Source organism: Adelges cooleyi, unplaced genomic scaffold, assembly GCF_023614345.1.
Source record: "Adelges cooleyi isolate 19-005CV unplaced genomic scaffold, UGA_ACOO_1.1 ACOO_flye_CR_arks_rails_tigmint_CR_PRNA_21, whole genome shotgun sequence".
NCBI lineage: Eukaryota > Metazoa > Arthropoda > Insecta > Hemiptera > Adelgidae > Adelges > Adelges cooleyi.
In genome coordinates, this window is record NW_026095871.1 from 14,059,039 (window position 1) to 14,081,099 (window position 22,061).

General features: G+C 33.7%; 1 protein-coding gene across 2 annotated transcripts in view; it reads left to right on the top strand.

Annotated features, from left to right (window-relative positions):
- The window catches only part of LOC126834260 (band 4.1-like protein 4), a 105,208-nt gene that overhangs the window by 51,706 nt on the left and 31,441 nt on the right, over window positions 1-22,061 (top strand). For both annotated transcript variants that reach the window (XM_050566053.1, XM_050566054.1), the window contains exons 3-5: window positions 9,764-9,868; window positions 10,063-10,105; window positions 12,588-12,666. In XM_050566053.1, coding sequence (XP_050422010.1) covers window positions 9,764-9,868; window positions 10,063-10,105; window positions 12,588-12,666 — 227 coding nt within the window. The remainder of the gene's footprint in view (window positions 1-9,763; window positions 9,869-10,062; window positions 10,106-12,587; window positions 12,667-22,061) is intronic.

Sequence of the window (22,061 nt, forward strand, 5' to 3'; positions counted from 1 at the left end):
TTATACATATGTATATCCAACAGTCGTGTCCAACGTAGGTCGACACTGTCGTACTTCGGTGTTTTTCACTTTAAATGGTGGTGTTTAATAGATACTGTATGAAGGGCACAGGGGAAAAACGGTAGTTGTCACATTATGAAATTTTTTTTTTTCAAATAGTTTTTTTTCAATTTATGCCAATAATTTTTTTTATTGATGTCAATAGATTGTTTAAATAAATACATTTATTGTTAGAGTAGCATTTAATGTATTTTTTTTTGTTCTTATGTAAGAGGTAGAGGAATTTACGAACTTTGTTTTTGCTATACTCTAAAATTTTCACAACGTGACAACTACCGTTTTTCCCCTGTGCCCTTCGTATATTATGTTCAAATTAGGACTGTCAAATTGGCCGTACTCAACAACTTTCGGACTAGAAAAATAAAATCTAAAAATCGAGGCAGCATTAAGATCAAGCTTTAAGGGTTTTTGGTATCAGTAGCCCTCTTATAAATGTCCACAAATCAATACCTATCGAGTCATTATAACTGTAGAGGCGATTGACACGATGAGACCCGAGAAAGTTTTTATCTGCGATACGACTGTAGTAGAGTTTTTGTTTTCCAAGTCGGCGGATTAAGAGATTTAAAAGAAATGAAAAGTCTATTGCTCGTCGTCGTTACAGTACTTACATTTGTATATTTTACCCTATCGTGTAGTCAGTTTTGCCGAATTCGAATGAAATCTGTAGTTAACGCGCAAAACGTGCTGGCGGTCCGAGGGCAGAACGGCAGCGGCCTTATGGATCAAGGAAACGCGATTGAAATTACAAGTCGCAGAGTAATTAGAAAGGTAAGGCCCGACGTGGACTCCGGTAAACGACTGCGGGGAGGAGCGAACAAAACTTAGACTTTATAATTAAGAACGTATAACGTTTAATTTTAATTGTCTCTGCAACTTTTTGTCGGCCTAACCCGTACCACCCCGCAACGGCCCGGACCGCCCAAAAATATCTCCCCCCCCCCCAACCATCTTTTGTGTCTCACATGCACCCCGAAAAGCATGCTCCGGCACGTTTGTCCGGGGCCCCGCGTGAATAATAAGTGGATGTGGGAGAACGCGTGCTCGTGGCACGTTGACGACTACGGAATTAAATCGTTTCCTTTGTACCTACCTTATATTTGTGCACTATCAATATATTACAAATATTGTGTTATAATCACCGTGTGCCGCGACGCAGGGTGCCGAGCTCCCGTGGTTTAAAGTCGAGCGAGCGCAAGAAGTAGGGTGGTTGGAGGAGAGACTATAATATGCAAGTCTGTAACAGCTCCGCCAAACACGTGATAAACAATAATACTAGTTTTGATTTTGTAAAAAGTAAAAAGTAAAAATTATGGGGTGTACACTAGTACAAATTCGAATAACAATGACAATTTTTATGATGAACATTGTCAATTCACATTGTAATTTTTTTATTAAAAAAATTTGTTTAAATATAAATTTGCCCAAGTCTGGTACTATTCATTATTATTGTGGGTTTCACTTAAGGGAGTCGAATAACAGTACACAATAAACTTATACATTGCCAATATTGATATGTTAAGAAGACGATATTTCAATTATAGATTGGTCAATTGCCCACCTCTGATCTGATTATGAATATTATTTTAGATTATAAAACCTTCCACATATTTGTATGCTGGTTATTATAAATGATTATTTTTTACTTGGAAGATCTTATCCGATCGGTACCAGTTACCTACAAAACAAATTTATGACATTTATAAAAAATCGGTTTCAACACTCAACGTATCGGTTGACGTTATAATTAAACGAGTTGTTCAAAATGTAAAAATACGTTAAAACAATATTACAAAACGTTTTAATTTTTTAGCGCTAGAAAAACTACAGAATTAAATCTGTAATGTTAACTGTAACATAATAGATTTCATTCTGTAACTTTTTTTCAATTACATTGTAATACTTTTCCTCGTCCACGAGACCTATTAATTTATGCGTTTCATTTATTTATTTTTCTTTATGGGGTCTTTCATTCTGTCGTCGATTCGATATTTATTTTTTTACTTCATTCAACTTGTAAAACAAATAGCAATAAATTTAGTGTTTAGCTGTAAACATTCGTGCGATACTGTTATTTATTTTTGTCTTGCTAAATTTCTCTATTTCTCTCGGTTAATACGGGCGGGAAAAAATAAGTTCCAATTTCGAAATCTGATGTTTACGGTTTTCGACGTCGTTCACATGTCGTTCGAGTAGAAAACACGACCGAACCGTGTAAGCCTCCTACGCCTTATGGCCGTGGTGGGAAGTTGACACGCACTTACCTGACCGCCGTTAATCCTTTTGCGGTTGCCGCAAATCCCCATAGACGCGACGATAGTGCACAGTTAAAGGTCTCTCGCGTGTCGCTATTTCCCATACCTATCCGTCCTTATCCATACAGCAAGCTGCGGCGACCCCGTTAAAACTTCCACAAGTTAGCAACACCGTATGCATATAACGTCCATGTGTGTTACAGCGCGCGTTTTCTACACGGCGTTAAATAGGTTTAACATTATTGTAATAGAGTTAACAGGGTTCATTGCAGTTGCTTGCAATTCAAATGCCCTTACATGAGCTTAGATAGATGCATCTAAACTAGTGTAAAACTTGAAAGTCGGACCATACCTACGTTTTATGGCTTATATTTAAAACACACATTTTCTTGAACATTTCATACAACGGATATAAGATGTCGATATTGTGGCTTGTTCACTCTTGTCAACCGACTGTTTGGACAGTAGTAGGCCTCGGTATTAACAGCCAAATCGTCTCGGTAATTAATTATCCGTCTCCAAGCTGCGCAACCCGTCGGCGGACGAATTTCTCTTTGGCCGCAAGTACAACCTACTTCGTGCACAACGATACACGTTTTCAAAACCACAACCGCACGCAAGTCTGTGGCTTGAGTTTTTAGGAAATCCAGCTTCACCGCAACACGTAGCTGAGGTTATCGTTAAAATAAACGGTTGAGAATATAAGCCTAAAATGTCACTTTAAAAAAAATACCAAACCTCGCAGAACTGATCGGTTTGATCGATTATCATATTATTATGTCCAGTTTATGCTGAGGTGGCAAAATCTAAAATTGCTACAAGCAAACCAGTGATTTTTGGTTGTACTTAATTTGTGTAGTGTGTACAGTAAAATAATTGTATAAAAACGAGTTTATACAATATAACGTTGAACGATACGCCATTTTTGTTCAGGCACGGCGCCAGGATGGTTATTCAGAGAGGAGGGGGAGACTTTGGATATATTTTACCTAAATGCAAGAGTTTACTTGAATCAGATCGATCTACCGAGAATATGTGACACGGACTATAATAATTAGGGCGGGGAGAAGAAAGGATGTGCACCGTCTCGGTTTTTATTTAGCTCATAAAAAAAATAATATACAAACGTCGTCCGTTATCTCCGTTTAATACACTCAAGAGCGTATTCGTAATTTAAGAACAACTATTGTGATCAGACGAATATAGTTGCGTTATTTAATCTCTCGAATGAGTTTTTACAAAAGAAGAAATAAAAACCTGCGCGTTTATTTTTACAACACATTTTTAACGATTGCACGTAGATTAATCACCGAACAAAACACGTTGTGAAATTGTTTTCTTTTTTTTTTCATACTTTTTATTCATAGCTTCTGGATAAGAGACGTTGTACGAGAATTATTGTATTATATCGCTCCTCGGTGCACCCTTAAGACACCAGTGCAGTAGTGCCCTGGACTAACGACAATTAATTACGGTTAATGTCGTCGGATAAAAGTTATTCCAGCGACAGTGCTCTGTGTCTCCCGCTGGGCGTTCGGATAAGAAGACATGCACACGGCAGTGCTCGGCTTCTTAATCTCTTGGGCGTATATTTTCACACACAACCGTTGACAATGCTCGTTGATATTTTCGAACAAAACAGGCGACACCATCGCCGGCGGTACATGAAATAAATAAATGGATACACAAGCATAGAATTAGTGGCACACCAACGACGGTTTAATTTATTGTTTAACAAGCGTCATCCGCGTTTGTATTGAACGTTTTGGAAAATAAACACAAGCGAGGCGCACAGAAAAGACATGGGAGCTCGCTCTTGAGTTGGAAAACAATCATTTTTCATCTTTGGCGGTATGAAAACTCAATTTATTCATTACCGTCGCCGGTTAAAGCGTCGAGTGTTGTTGTTTTTAAAAAGTCATTAGGCCAGTCTTATTTGGTGTGTCCACGGATCATCCGCTCTGTGTTTAAATTGAATAAATTTCAAATATAATTTTCGTTTAGATTAGATTTTCAAATGGAAAAAAAGGTGGCGTGATATATGGATCGTTCATTGTAAAAGTGGTGTAACTACAACATTTTAAAATATACATATTTCTGCTTAATGGAGTCGAGTTTAGTCATATCTTTCATTATTTCAAAATTCAATTACATAGAGACAATTCACTTTTACAATGAACGACACATATCGTAACTGGAAAAATATAACATCGCAACACTAACACAATAATTTATTATACGCTGTTTCTAGTCGTTGATTAAAATATAAGCAAACTACAGATTATGTTACCCAATGTTTTATGACATCTAAATAAAGCAAATGAAAAATCAAACTATTATTCAAATGATTAAGAGAAAACATTGGAATAATACAATTGGATTTTAACGTTTACTATTGCACTTCAATAGCAAACACCGAATAATCGTTAATAATTACTTTATATAATTTTCTTTATATTTCTCTCAACAAGGTATATTCGACCCTCGTGCATCGTCAAAGTGCGTGAACTCGCTACACAATAAAGCGCTTTTCTTTTGTTTCCCTTACATATGCATGTTAGGCAGGTAGAACGTTAATTCGGACCGTAATCGTCGAGAACGGTTTTTCCTTCTACATTTATTTTCCTACCCTCGGGTTAAACGCGTCGGAACTTCATTTCAACACACACATACATAACACCCCTTCTCTATCTCCTTATGTAGGTACACATTATACACACACATCTTATACACTCTCCATTTCTGGAAACATTTACGCAAGCAAAGCTTTACACAATCAATTACGGTAACATCCGGCAACCGAATCGCTTGTAATTTTATAAAAAATACAACACTATTATAAGCACAATCGAAAGCGAGTTATTTTGATTAAAAAAAAGTTGTTAGCATGTATATGGCAAACGTTAAGGTTATTTCGGTTTTGATTCCAATTCAAATAAAATATAATATTATTATTATACATAAAGTTTCAGTTTAAAATCGAGGCCATGAATGTCAAATAATGTTTTAAGGTAGAACATATTGTATAAATAAGTGTCCTCTAAATCCTCCCTTCAATACAAATACAATACACAGATTCCAAATTTTTTAATTGTACTGATACCGGATTTCAAATCGGTTCTAAAAATGTATGAATATGAGATATTATGGTCATTCACTCTCTGTTCTATATAAAACAGCCACCTTTATGTGTCCAGGGTTATACGGTGTGAAATTTTGTGTTCAATTAAGTTTTTTTTACATGAAAGAGAAAACATGCAAATTATAAAAATTGATTGGGCCGAATAATTAAATTATTGACCAAACGACCAACGGCGTACATTTGGGTTTGCGCAGTTGTATTTATAAACGGAATCAATCGAAATAGCGGTTGAATAACAAAAAAAAAAAAAAGGAAAAAAGTTTGTTATATTTTTTGTTGTACTTTAAATTGAATTAATAGCGTAACAGTAATGATGGTGCGATGAAAGCGCGCGTGTGTGAAAGTGTACAACGGGTATCCTACAATAGAGATGATCATTAACCACAAAGGTATGATTGTCTGCGCGCGCGCGTGTGTGTATTTGGTTTGTGTGGATTAAAAAAAAAACAGCTTCTCAATAATTAAGCACTTTATAATGCGCGACGACAAGTCGAGTTCATCGGGGGGCTCGTTCTCGGTCCCTAATGAGCCGTCAATTATTATTGCATTATAGCCGTTGTAAATCATTCGGTTCAAAATCGGTTATTACTATTCTAACCTGGTATACGGTCCTCGTGGCTCTTGCGAGTTGTATATTTTATAGTATAGCTAGTGTGTGCGCTGACATCACGGGGCCGTATCGCATATTATGATCATTGCGCAGCTCTGGGCGGTGTAAAATAAAAATAATAAAAAACAAAACCAGGAAGTATATCCGCGTACCGATAACAGTGGCCCGTGAGCGTTACTTAAAACGGCATTACAACGTTACAATGTACTCGCATTATCATTAATATTATTATTATGTACACCTGCCTACCGTTGTGTTATTATACCTTTGGCGTCCAGGCGGTGTTGCGTTTTATTTATTTATTTTTTATTGCTACACATTTGTTGATATCATGCTAATGAAACGCGCCCCGTTCGCAGTGCCCAAAGAGTAACGGTGCCCGAGGGACCTATAAACAAATGGATGTCAAAAACGGTTTTAAATGATATCGTCGCCGAGGCGTTTTGGATTGTTTCGCGTTGTCGATTTTGCGCAACCCCTAGATAGGTACTTGACGACATTTGATTAAGTCGAGTATGCGTTGAAAATTTGTTTTTCGTTTGGAAATCTGACTCGGGCGCTTTGTCGTCATAATCGTAATATTATCTGTGGCAAATTACTAGACGAGGCGTAGGCAATAAACATAACATAGCTGTGTAACATGTTCTGGTACGCCCTTCCGACGAGTCAACGCAATGGTTTTGTTACATTGGACGAGATACCTTGTTATGGGCATGCACGTAAAATAACATACTATACACTGTACACAGTCTAGTCGACCCACACCGCGGCCGTAACGTTGTTACATTATGTTTTAAAGAAAACAGATCTAAATAAACTGTGTATTCGCCATTAATCATTCGTATGCACGGCGCGGCGTTGCAATTTTAAGCCAAAAGCGTTTTTGACAAAGAAATAAAATAGATATTTTCAATTCGATTTCCATACAACATTATCGTCCTACGCCCATCTAAACAGTAGTTCTGGAAAACATATGTTGTTATAAGAAGTTAAAATAACGTGTAAAGAAATCGTATTGAAATATATAGGTATATTTCAAGTACCCATCACATTAGACATGTCTTTAATTTATACTTTGGTACTGGTGGGCCATGTCCATATTAAAATCATTTCAGATGGCTGCTTAGAAGGGGAAGATAAGTGGTGGAGATTAAGGTCATCTTAGTACTGACTGAATACGATTTTGAGGACTAATTGCCTATAATTTGGTATCGTATGAATGTTATAACCAAAGTAAACTATGTCTAAGCAAACAATATTTTTGCTTACCACCTCGCCACCACTGAAACTGAAAAAAATTTAATCTTGATAAAAAGTTAATAACTTACTATCTGAGCCTACGATGATATAAATAGTATATATATTTGTATTGGTTGTAAGCAATCGGCGTGTAGCATTTTCTTCGGAGTTTCGGCAACTTTCTCAATCAAGTTATTAATCATTTTTTAAGCAGCTATTATATATATATATATACATATATATTATTATAATACCTAGATGATATACTATATTAACCATCCATGGATATCCGAAATGATTGATTCGAGTTGTGTGCACTACAATATTATTTAATATTTACACGGTGAAATGGGTTTCTATGAAATTGGCCATTAAAGTTGCGCCCATCCGACGGACCCTATTTTATCACGCTGTTCATAAATCGATGAAGATGATTTTGTACACGCACACACAGAAACATGTATATTATATGAAGCCTGTATATATATATATATATATATACACAGGCTGTGTATATGTTACGGGCTCCTTTCGCGGTCTTCCCGCACTATTACCACTAGTCGTATTTTCATCATGAACCGATAAAATCTCCCCATATTGTGCGCTATTAACTGCGGGTCTCGCCCCGCCCTCCCTAAGTCTCGAGAAAACTGTTAACGTCTTCGGGACGAGAGCGGACAGACACTGACCAAGATGAGGCTTTGTTTGATTGATGGTTTTCGCGTCTCATGAATTATACATGTGCGGCTATGTAAGCGCGCGCGCGTGTGTGTGTGTGTGATGTAAGTACATAACCCGAGCGAGGTAATGCGAGCGTTATAATTTTTCTTCTCCCTTTTGCTAGTTGCATATAATATAGACTTTATTTACTCAAAATCGGTTTGTCTTGGCTGACCCGTTTTTTACGAGTCGTTTTACCACTACTCGGGACAGCGGACAAAACCAATTAAATGAACCAAAAAAAAAAAATATATACAAAACTATTGTTTCCTTCGGTTTTGATTTATCATATTTTTGCCTGATGATTATTGTGGTATGGATTCGCCATAAGTACTGCGTGTATGTAGTACAGTGAAATACGAAAAATTGCAGTCATCGTACAGTCTTTGTACAACATTTTACTCTATTGAAAGCATATAACGGATACAGACTGCAGTAGTTTATTTATATTAATTTTCATTTAGTTTTTATTTCCGTATTAAAGTCATTCTTGCAGAAAAATTAAATGCGTTGTTTAGAAATGTATACAACATTAAAGAAAAAAAAAATGTACATATAGTTAATATTTTGTTAAGCGTTTGAATTATGATACAAAGAAACTTAGAACTGCTGGACATTTGAACTATTTGAAATACTTGAATAAATAGTACAAAGAAATAAGGTTTACTCTGCCTGGAGTTTCTTTATTAGAGAACCATATTATTATTATAGTTCCTCGCCTTAGGAATTTATAGTAGGTACTCGGATTGTATTTTATATATTTTTTTCCTACCTTACTTTATTTTTATATTTTTTTACTACGCCGACATTTAAAGAAACTATTGGGCGAACGATTTTATGTGAGTCGTACTGGCTTTTTTTTTATGTATTATTGTTGTTCGAAAAATCAAAAAGATTACATTTATGGCGTTATGTTTGGATTTTTACCGTCTTTTTCTTGTGTTGCGTTATTATGTTTGATGTGCTACACACACAAAGCAAACGGCTTTTAAAATGAAAAGTTTTTAGGGAATATTATCTAATATTTTTGCCGAACTCTTGTAATACGTTGATTTTATTTTTTAATTTAATGTTTTTGGAATTTTACAACTATGTTGATGCGGTGTACGCAGCAATAGCCAAGACATTATATTATTCATCTTATTTATATCTATTTGAATAATATAGCGTGAAAAGAGACGTGCACGTGTCAACATATAAAGTCATTACTTCTCTGAAGTTTTGAGAGCGAATATCTTGTTTAACGCGGTATACTCGGCGAAAGATAACGATGGTAAATCGGCGAGAGTTAAATCGTCCAAAATTAGCAACGATTTCACATTGTACGATACAACGTTGCCTGCAAGTTCACTATGTAAAGTGGCATTCCAGTCGGATTATCGTCGACACCAAAACGGAAGCGGATGTTCCTTATCGAAGTCCAATATAAGTTACAATTCGAATTCTGCAAACAAGTTGACTTCTATGTAAAACCGATAAGATTAAAGTCTTCTTTATAATGTCTGTAATAACATCTGATCATAATATTCTACTTGAAAGATCTATTTAACTAAAAAAAGATCTACCGATTTTGTCTGGATTCGTGAGGAAAATATTTAATAAAATAGATTTACATGGAAATACAATAAAAATAAATTTAAAATTTAAGAGTGTAGTTCAAAATGTATAGTAGAGTACATATTATGATTTATGTGTACACCAGTCACTAATTAATTGCGTTTGTATTTTATTTTCTAGAGCTCGAGTCTCGGTCAAGAAGTGTTTGATGTCGTCGTCAGACACTTGAGTATCATAGAGACCGCGTACTTCGGTCTACGGTATCTCGACACCCAAAATCAAACGGTAAGTGCTATTTTGTAAGCTGTCGATAATCTGGGGGGGAAGGAGAGTTCTGTACTACTGTGACCTAAACGCCAATAAGCTTGATCTTCCTATTTTTCTCATCCTATGTTATAATCATGGTGTATAGTACAGTTCTAGTACATGAATTATATTATATTATTATATTTATAATTATTGTATTACTTGTGTTTCAGCATTGGTTGGATTTGTCAAAGAAAATATCGAAACAGATGAAGGGTGAGTGTGATTTATTTTGTTCAATACAACTATGTATGTATAAATAATTCAAAATATGATAAATCCACGATTCCAATTACAACAAACACCTCTCTTTTGCCATTTATCAAAATAACCGTGTGTAACCGCACATGTAGGCATTAGGCATGGAATTGGATTTCTGTGTTTTATAATATACAGAATTCCTCTTGCACACGAGTATACAACTCGGTATGCGGTAAAACAACAGTACTATGAGTTTGCGGCGGCTTATTAACGGCGTTATAGCCCATTAAAACGCTATTGTAGATGCATAAATATTCACTGGGCCGCTACCCTTGTCAGCATCGGCGTTCGTATGTGTATATTATGCGTGCTCGTGCGTGTGCGTAACCAGAGAAATAGGGACCTTTCCGAATGTATGACTTGCAACTCTACCCTTTACCCACGTTATATATTTTGCGCTCGAAATTCAAAAATCACGACACGCGGTACTTTATCGATAAATATTGTAACGAGTGCGTATTGCCGTGTGTCGGTCGATAATATAATATATATATATATACACTGTGCAACATCGTTGCACCCTGTTGGAGAACGCGCCCTCCGGTAACAATGTGTCAATTAACATTTTATTCCGAATAATTTATAGGTCCGCAACGGTTTGATTTTAACACTCGTTTCGATCATATTTCCTCGGATTTATCCGGTCCGAACGGTGCTAAAGTGACAAAATATAATATAATATAATAATAATGATACATATTTTTCGTCCAATTCCCGAAAATAGTCTTTATTCCAGTAACGACGAGATCACGTTGTTTTCCGTTTTTGTTATTGTGCTGTTCTCAGCACAAACACATTTTTCCGAATGATGATATCCACTTGGTCGGAGAAAAAATTAATAATTTTTGCGGATTGTTTAATTTTCCAAGAAGCTTTTCTCCATGGTTATTTATTCATCCATAACAGAACGAGGAAAGCCCAAAAATAAAAAATAATAACGGTTAATAAACACGCTTAAGCTTAACATATAAAAAAAAAAAAAATAATTTATAGTAAGTATTAGTGTTGGCGGTACTTATTACTTAAAATATATTTCAGAGAAAAATAATTGGTACGATAATTTGTAGAGGAGAAACGATAGATGGAACAAAATGGCGAGTGAAAAGTTATGTGATTTAAACATTTATTTTTGTTAATAAATTTAGATAGTCGACTTTTTCAGATATAAGAATAGGTAAGGAAAGATTAGTTGAATGACAAATACAATTATTATGTTTGAATAGTTTAGACTATATTATACAGTTAAGGGTAGTCCTTTTGAAGTGTTGACTTTTAATGAACTTTTTATGATCATGCGTCTCCCCATTCGACATGAAGTAATTTTAGAAAAAACTACGTAGTACATTCCTTACCAGAGGGTTAATTTTTCCAACTTAAAATGTACGTGCAATTATTAATGTTCTTGTGTTAAACTCAAAAAAATATTCTGGTCTGAGAATTGTAGGGCTATTAATACTTTTAGATTATTTATAAGCCAGTAATACAATCCACTTAATTAATTTATTTAACAACCTTTCGTTAACTGCGAAAATTATCAATATTTTGAATAATTTTCATTGAAGATGGGACTATTTTAAAACACATTTTTGGGTAACCCAAAATTATTTTTGAGTATTTTTCATCGTGGTAAAATATGTGTATTCTTTCTAATGAATTAATTTGTGATTATTGTTTTCTCTCCGAGACTATAGTGGAGAGTTCAATGAATTTTTGATAGTTAATTATAAGAAAAAGGGTTGCAATAATTTGGCCGGTGGTTGTAAATCAAAATTCGTGTCAGGTATTACCCGAAAAAGTGAAATGCAAATGATTCGTCGTTAAAAAAACCTCTCCCGGTAGTTCTTAACAAATGATCAGCTACGCGGTGCCCGAGCGACGACTACACCGCAATTTAAGTGTATATTTTTATATATTTTCTTGAGCTTTGAAGTGGCTGTAAAACGTGCTTGTAATTAATTTCACAGCATAAATTACTCTGGTGGTTGGGTATTCGCTTCCTGCGCGGAAATATTAGGTTAGCAGTTTTTTTTTTTATTGACAATAATTTCCATTGCCTCAGTTTCCTATGGTTCGTTTACAAAGAAGGGCAAAAAAAAAACCTTTTATAAGATTTGCGCCATTCTTGTATATTTTTAGTTATTTTCTTCATTAAAACACAACCATTAGGTTTTACATTTTATTATTATGTTTTCCATTGAAAACCAGCTCTCGTCAGCGCGCTCGAGATAAATCGGCTAATTGAAGCTCTTTGCAACCCTTTAGTGTATCATATTTATTACAATGTAGGTTACACGCATAAGTCCTAGCCTATAGCTTATAACTAATGCAGAGTACCGTGGTTTAATCTTTTATAAAATTAAAAAGTAAAAACAAAAAATAAAAAAAATTGAACACATCCATTTACTAATTATTTCTGGTAAATATAATTTTGTTTCAGGTAATGAAAACTTTACATTTTATTTCGGAGTGAAGTTTTACGCAGCTGATCCGTGTAAACTTGTCGAAGAAATCACCAGGTAAGGAATTTATTTGTACACAGCGTTTTTCTCATACTTGATATTAAAAAGGTTGAGTTTAAACTTAAATTTTAATGTCAGTTGTCTGATTTTGTGGGATATTTAAGTAACAGTACTGTTGCTTAGTCCGTCCGATAATTATTAATAATTTATATTTTATTGTAGCTACCTAGCAATGTAAATATTTAATGCTTAGATATTAATCATATAGTTAAACGATAATGTAAAATGTGCATAGTAATATTGTTAGCATTATTTCTGAGTATTTATTTTTTGGCACTGTTTGAACTAATTAGTAATAGCATATTATATTGTATACGAAGAAACGAGTCGAATGTAGGTTTTAAATTATGTTTAACGGCCAATTGTTATTTTATAATTATGTGGTCGAAATTCAGAGTCGACAGTAGGTGTAATGTAGAATGACTATTATTTGCAATATACATAAACAAATTAACAACCAAACCACTTAAAGCGTTGATGCGAGTGTAACGTATCAGAAGAATAAAAGCGTGACAAGTACGCATTTTAATGTCAACATTTGATCACATCACACCGTTTTAATTCTGTTCAAATTTCAATCATATTGATTTTGTGATGACAAACGCATTAGGTTACCGCTATATCCATAATGTAATATACAAATAAATACCTTACCAGATATTACAAATAAAACATTCTTTCCACAGTGCGAGAAATTAGTTTAAATTGGTCAAAAGTACATAATATTCCTAATAGTAATAAGAATATCTTGTATGACTTTTAAATGTTTCATTTCGGTCTTCAGTTTTTAATTCATGGATTGGTTTACAGTAATTTCCATGCTTTGATATTTGTTTGCTATAGCAGACCTCTTTATTTCTTAATACGAATCACTGATACTTGGTCTTTAGTTACCGTTGTCTTATATATTGCAAACGTACTCCTCCTTTGCAATTGGTTCCTTGAACTCTGCTTTCCAAAATTGAGCCTATTAACCCTTAATGTCTGAGTATACGCGCTATTCATTCAAAAGTTCATTATTTTTAGATTGTTCAAATATTTTCTAGTCACGACCAAACAATTAACTTAAGTACTGGAAGACATAACTAAGACGTCATTGAAAACTAACAGCCGGTACTGACAGTTAAAAAAAAGAAATGTAGTAGCGTAAACGGATTTATAAAGTTTAATATTATCGTTCTAGAACAAATACTTACTTTTTGCGTTCAAGTTTATTTTCCAACACAATTAGTTATAAAAATACCGATTAATCATTATGTCGAAAATGTAATATAACTTTTATCGTTCCTTTTAAATTCGAATCGCGAAAGAAAGAAAAGTCAATATTAATTAATCATAAAATAGTGCTGTGTTACTAAACGATTTTAACGAACGATTGCATAAGTCATAAGGGTTAGGTAAATATGTTATAGTCAAATGGTGTCATAACGTTATAATTTGTATGCATAACAAATACTATACAAAATTAGAGTAGTCAAATGTATTCACGTTTTGATTAGATAAGTATTGTGATATTTCTATAGTTTGCATATTTATCGCTATAGCTTTACGATTGTTCCTACGAAAAAAAAAAGTTTTCAGCCTTTTATTTTTTATTCAGAACAAACTAGTCGTTGGCTAAGCCGATTTACTTGTAATAGGCCAACATGAACTATAAAACCCAAGGGCTTCGATCTGTCCGTACCGGCAGCGCGTTTCGGTCGAATCGACAAGGTTTACGTGAACTCGGCGTTTTATGTGATAACACTTATATAAATAAAATAATATTTTGTTAGTGCAAATCGTTCGACCCGATGTGGATTTTTTCTCGGCGAATCGATCACCGTCATATTGGCCTTTCAATTTCACTCAACAACGTCATTGCTGCCAAAATTCACTTACCTTAAAGTATATATTACCATGTACTTTACGTATAATGTACCTTCTAAAGTTGTAATGTTTCGTATAAGAAGTCGAACGACATGGAACGCTCGTTTATAGTATAATATGTGTATACAATAGTCTTAAAGTCATCCTACTTACAAAGTTCTACAAAATCTATAACTTTGTGGATTTTCCCCATTTTTAACTTGTAACTATAACCAAGTTACTTTTTCATCCACGCCTTAATTAGCTATAAACGTTTTTATGCTATTTTTGATTTTAAATTGACAAGTTTTTTTTTATGGTAATTTATTTATTTAAAATTAAATAATTAAGTTACATCTGTTACAAGATGTAATCAAAGTTACAGAACTTTGATTTTTTACCGCCTTAATTTTATTGTTTTAACTTATGCACCTATGAATATAATGTCTTTTTATAACATATATTTGTTGCGCCATCAGAATTGTAACTCTTGCGTGTATACAGAAGCGTCCGTCTAGCCGATCCCAGAAAATGCATTTGCCAGATATATGTCTGGAAGTCATTGGACACTGGCAAGCTATACGCAAAACTTTCCTTCAAGTCCAAGGCCATTTTTTACAGAAAAACAGTCACATAAATGCATCGTTAAGTGCTCGCATCGCCGACAGATACAGTGTATTTTATCTCGTATATGCTGTTGTATTTATTACGTCGAGTAGATGCAGTATATGTTATTTATTATTTGTATACATTATTGTCTTTTTAACGGCGTTAGTGTTCAGCAATCGGCTGCTATACCCTATGGCCTATAGTATTATAAATCGTCTATGGGTAACATTTGTTATGACAATCGAGATTAAAGCAGATTCAACAATTTTTATGGCAAACTACTCGTTAAATGTTTTACTACAGAAATATAAATATTATAAGCCTTTTTATCTGTGCTGTTATTGTACGCGTCAAAAGTGTATAAAAGCAATATTTGTATGTAATCGTTTTCGTTCCATAGTATAATATAATATATAGTAAGAAAAGTATAATATTACTGTTAACAACAGAGCGCATTATATATTGTAAACTTGGAAGCATTTCTTACTAATTAATTTTTGTTCCCGTTCGCATTCTCTCCAATTTGTTTAAATATATATTTTTTTAACACTGTTGTAAAATTAATACAAAATCTTTGTTACATAAAGTTACTAGATGCTCGGTTTTTTGCAAATACACTGTAAAATTCACTTTGATAAATCACGTCTTATTTCGCTGGAAATTCAAAATATTATTTGGTTTTAATATAAAGTTGTTTGTAAGTTTTACCAATATAATTATTGAGTCAATAATTGAACGACCGTTTACATTTTAAATGAATTGACATTAATTAGCGTAACACGGTTGACTTTAATATGTTACTTTGTGCTTTTTGGGATGTGTCCATGCCAGTTGACAAGATACACTAAATAATATAAATAGAATAAAATCCATAAAAACTTTGACCGATTTATGACTTAAAGTGTGTTCAAATGTAAATCATTAATAGTATTTTTTACACAACAATCGGATCGACGTGTATAGTTAAATGAAAAGACACTGACCTGTTATTGATTAGATAATGGGTTGTGCTAGGTAGAACATTTTGGCAGAGAACAATTAAAGCACACGATAATGCCCTAACTTATACGAGACAATAGTACCAATGTCATTTCGTATAGGCATTTTATGTTTACACATATTCCAGTGTGCTGTGTGGTGCTATTTTTTAAAATTATTTCCTAACACAAAACAGGCCTCACTAAAGTCTTATACAAATTTTTTTTTAATCTACCTAATAACTATAGAATTTTTTTAATTAAAAAATCCGAATATCTCACAACTCCGTAGCGTTTCTAATGTACACATTTTAGGACGTATTCTGGCCTATACTAGTGGGCTTAATCCCTATCCCTCCATTCAGTCCGGGTCTAGAAACATAATATGTTTTTTTTAGTCAACGAGAGGCAAGGCGGCGTAGTGCTACTAATGGAAGTCAGACAGACGCGGTCGTTGTGATTTTTTAACATTCAACGAGATTGTCAGTGTATCGATCAACGCTATCCGACTTTGGACGGCTAGAAATTAATGATACCGACTTCCTTATCCGCGTTTGTCGCATGATCATTCGTGGCACGTCATAGGGCTTACTCATTTGGAATTCTTCGGCCACCTTATACGTTCTATTGCGGCTGTTTCGCAGTACTAACCAGATGGAAATATATATATAGAGAGAAGAGCTTTTGTGTCTGGCTCATTAAACTCGGTCGAGATGATTTTGCGATGCGTTTTCTATTCTTTATTTTTTTTTTTTTTTTTATGATTATTATATATATTTTTTTGCGGTTCACTACACACAAATCACGTACACCCCATGTGGCGATATAGGTGGGCGGCGAGCCATTATTCGAGCTATTCGCCACTATCAGAAGAGCCCACACGATAAAAAAAAAAACCACTTATAACTGATTTTTGCTCGACCCGAGCACAAAGAGCGTGCCCTGGTTTTTATGGCGAATTTATCCCAACTCGAACCTCATAACATGTATACGAATCGTTTTAGCCTACTAAATATAAAAAAAATAATAGAATAAAAATAGTTACGAATATGTTCATAACTTCCTAGGCACTATTTAGAAAATATTTTAAGAAAAAAAGTTCAAGCTTAGAGAATATCCATTAGCTTTACGGACAATCTCAGTTTCCTCGGGGGTTTTTTTTGTCGGTATTTTATTTTTATACAATTTAAGAAAAAGTGCCATCCGGTGCTATTCGTTGGCTGGTTGTTTGAAGAGTTAACAACAACTATATGATCGACCCGTTATTGACTTTTAATGGGCCGTTAACAAAGTTTTGAACATAATGCACAACCGAGATGGTATATAGTTACCTACCGGTTTATTTGAAAAATACAACTTTGTGTTGACATTGTGTAGTAGAGAAAATCGTGTAACTTTAATATTAACGAGATTTAACATTTTCAACGAAAAAATAAAAGCTTCTCAATTTTCAAAGTTCATAATAATACTAATTATACAACGAGTACTTTGATAGCTAAAAACAATACACGTTTAAGGGCCGCTCGCACCAATTTATTGTTTTGTAAACTTCATATTATAAGAATGTAATATTAGCAAGCATTTTATCATTAGTCGGTGAAATTATTATAAGTGACGGTTTATAAAAATAATTATGCACAGAATTAAAAGTCTTTGTAGTATTTTAGAAACCAAATATCGTTTTACCATCAATAAGATCGGCCGGAGAGTAAAAAAAAAACAAATGCTTGTGTCCCTGAATAAGGCGATAATACTTACTGATTGTATATTAACATAATATTTTTTAATAAAAAAAAAATAGGTTAAATTCCACGCAAATGAAAATGATTTATACGGTTTGCTCTATGCCTGTATTGTTTTAACATGTTAACAGTAGGCGTATCTGGTCAGAGTTATAGTAATATTACAGCAGTACTTATAAGTGAAATAATAAGTATACTATAAATTTCGCTAAAATAAGATAAACACGTCAAACGTTTCGAATTTATGAGCTCGACTCTACGCAAATACATAAACGTCTTTATAAGTTAAATTATATAGAATTTATTTTTGGAGTTATACATTTGTTTGATACATTATGATAAAATAGTACTTACAACAAAGATATTTTTTTCAATTCAAAAAAATTAAATTTCTCTTAACATTTATTTTAAGTTTTGGTTGTTTTATTTACGGAAATAACAATGAATAAAAATGGTTATTTTAACATCCAAAGTTTTAAATGAAATGTAATTAATTGGAAAGAAGAAGTTTTGGATTTTTAAGTTGCCCGTTAAGTATGCTTAACGGTATCGTCGTTATGCAAATTTTGGTTTTACATAAAATTAGAATTATATTCTAAAACGAGAAGATAACGGGTACAAGTTAAAATACTATGGGTAATAATTTTTTTTTTTTTACAAGAGCGTAAGAGAGTTTCTGTATATTTAGTTATTATTATGTTATTATACAGCATGATAAAAAACATACTCTTTTTAAGATGTCCATTTAAATTGTATTTTAAAGTATATTATATACTTGCATTTTGTTTGATTATATAAAAATAAGTTGTTGTTGATAGGTTTTTTTTTCTAACAACTTTTTTATGGCACTTTATTATCAACTGTCGTGAGACGACTAATACCGATTTATTTTGACTTGTATAATTAGTAATAACTAATAAGATTCGTACAGTACGGAACAGCGAAGGTTGCTGTTCCTTAAGAAATCACGAGTTGATTATGATGCATAAGCAAGCATAATATATTATACATTAGCATGTTGTGTAAACTTAATGCCAACAAATTACACTCTCGCGTGGCTGACGCCACAGTATATATATATATATATATATATATATAGTTATCTTTAAAAACGGAGGGATGGTCTGTGCTTAATTATGGCGTTGGGACGGAGCGAATAAACGAAACTGTAGTTTTGCAGATGTTAAATATTTTGGCTGTTGGCCTGTCGGACCTGTGAAATCGTTAACGTTGTAATTTATACTTTTACTTTTTTTGGCGGCCGCCACTAGGGCGAACGTGCGTTTTGAGCGCAAAAAGGTCTAAATTATAGTTTTGTTATCTCAACGGCGACAGTTAACGGCGTATCCTACTAAATAATTAGCGCATTACCTGTACAGTAATTAGTATATGTATGATATATATATATGTGTATATACCGGGTGGGTTGCGTGTGTCGTGCTAATCGCATAGCTACGGTCGAATGAAAAGAAAGTAAGCGGTGGTAAATTACAGATGTGGTCTCGGTACTGAGATCTGCAAACGGGGAAAACGGGGGCGTGCAAAAGTTTTCCGTTGACGGTGATCGCTGAGGTAATTTGCCGGCGATTAATCTAAATCTGTATACGGGCCAAACGGATGGCGGACATGGACATATTATTATATAGGTACATAAAAGTTTCCGGAGAGATACCTCGAGCGACCCTCTTCCGGTTCACGCACTGCGTTCCTGTCACTTTATATGAAAACGTCGACGTAGACGATTCCGCCGCAGTTTTTACGGCCATAACCATTTTGAACATTATGATATGGTATCCATTTTTTTTTTGGTTTTTTTTTTTTTTACAACCGACATAAAAAAATACAAGCAAATTTCGTCATCGCGCCCGAACGTCTCCGGTGAGATAAAAAAACGATCCTTGGCAGCGCTTTCCGCTGTTATATCTATATATCGAATTTTCGTCGTTTCCCAATAATACATGTATGCATGTATGCCGGTTTTCCCGCATAAGTGTCTTCCGGAAAACCTCTGGCTTAATGCACAGGTGGTACTTTTGCTTTTTTTGAAAAGCAATGTTTTTTTTTTCAAATGAAAAAAATCCGCGATGTGTATCGCCGCGCAGTTGTCGGTGTTTTATGATAATGAACATCATATTCTAACCACTCTTAATTATACATCTTTCTTGAAAAAAAAACAGTGTTTTAAAAAAAATAGGAATTTATCGAGCTGACTAAGATGTTTTAATTGATTTTTCGGATTCAAGGTGACCTAATGATTATTAAATAAATACTATATTCAATTACCTATTAACCTTTTCAATATCATAATTTATATGGGTCGGTAGAAAAAGAATTATAGCAACTTTTAAACTCTGGTTTTTTATACATATAAATACATATTATATAATAAATCTTGATTATTTTCAATACTATTTGCTTTATGACTAATTAATAACATAGGTGTACACTATACTCGTGTAGACTCCTCGGCCGATTTAATTTTAAGTACATTTACATATTTCATGATACCTATTATCTATATCGATATTATGATCGCATTAAACCCGTAGGCAAGCGCTGAGTAAGTATAACTAATTTGGCTTCAGACAGGAAACGGCGAAATTCGTGCACCACCCAAAGCCAGTGATTATACTTTCGGGCTGTAAATATTTGATTAAATGTGGGATGTAGGTATTTAACGATAATAACACAGAAGCGTATGAAACTTTAATGCACCTAAAAAAATATAGCGCTAGACGTTTTCTTATTGTTGACGGTATTTTTGTGTTTCAATAAAAGAATAACATTTAAAACAAAATTTACAAGACAATAAGTTGGTCTTAAGTTTAATGAAGTAAAATAATAATTAATGACAGCTGTAATTGTGTATCTGCGTTGAACGTTCTATGGTACTATTATAATTGATCATGATTATGCAGTATACTGTTGAAAATAAACGTGATTTCTGTATTTTACTTTATTGACTTAGAACTACTAATTGGACGATAATGACTAATACACGACTTTGTCAACAGGGAATAATCATATAATACAATAAATCAAGTTTATTAATATTCCCGGAAATAATAATTATGTGTTTATATAGAAAGTTGCGAATAGAGAAGCTTGTACAGCTAAAAGCATTTTGTACGTTGTTAGAAACTGCAAAGTAAGCAGTTTGAGTTTTATGAGTGCTATGATGCGATTATATACACAAAATTAGTTTTATTAGTGAAACGTGCCACTATTGCAAAATTATAATAATATAATATATAATAATATTTTGCTAATGAGCGACCTATTAACATCGCGGTCGTGATATTTAAGAGAACGTTTTACAATAGAAATGTATTTTAAAAGTTACAAAAGGAATTTTTTTTCTTGAAACTATTAAATAATCTGGCTATGTAATTATTAAAACGTCTTTAGAATATGTGTTAATTAACGGGTTTCACGCTAGACACTCCCACCCGGCAATATAATGTATTTACAAATATTTAATTAAAAAAAGAAAATCTTTAACAATAATTATTGTCGAAATATTTTCATATCAGTTATTGGACGTGAGTTCAATAACGAACAACATAAATGTTTAAATAATGTTTCCCAAGTGTTGTCTGCGGCTGTTTTGCTGGTGATAAAAATGCACAATGAATAACTTTCGAAATTTACTTAACAAAGTCAATCGAAATGAAAAATTAGATTCGTATGTTATTTTCAATTTGATGAGAACTCTTGTGTGTGAACGGCAACCATTAATGACGATATTTTTTCCCCTTTAGTTTGTCCCATTAAGTATGTTCCCAAAGTCATTTTAGCGAAAAGTTAATAACAATTTCGCCAGAGGAAAATTAGCCAACACCGCACCGATCTTAACATGTAATAACCGTTCGGGTTTAGCCGGGAGAGTTTAATGAAATCTTTCCCTTGACACGCTTTACTTGCTCTTTACACACACACACACACACACATATTTATATCATACAAGGGGAACTAATATATAATATATATTTAATCGAGGAAACGCACCGTCTGGCCGGAGACCAGATGATGCGATTTTTCTCAAAATTTCGTTGACCTGGCATGGTGTGTCTTGAAGCTAACCGAGTTAACTTACTTACGTGCCGGAAATGAACAATATAAACTAATGGGCTTTCTTGGCGACGGTGTGAGGTCCCGCGAAAACCAATAGCACGCCAACGAGCAATTTACTTTGACAAGTTCATCTGCTGCAAAG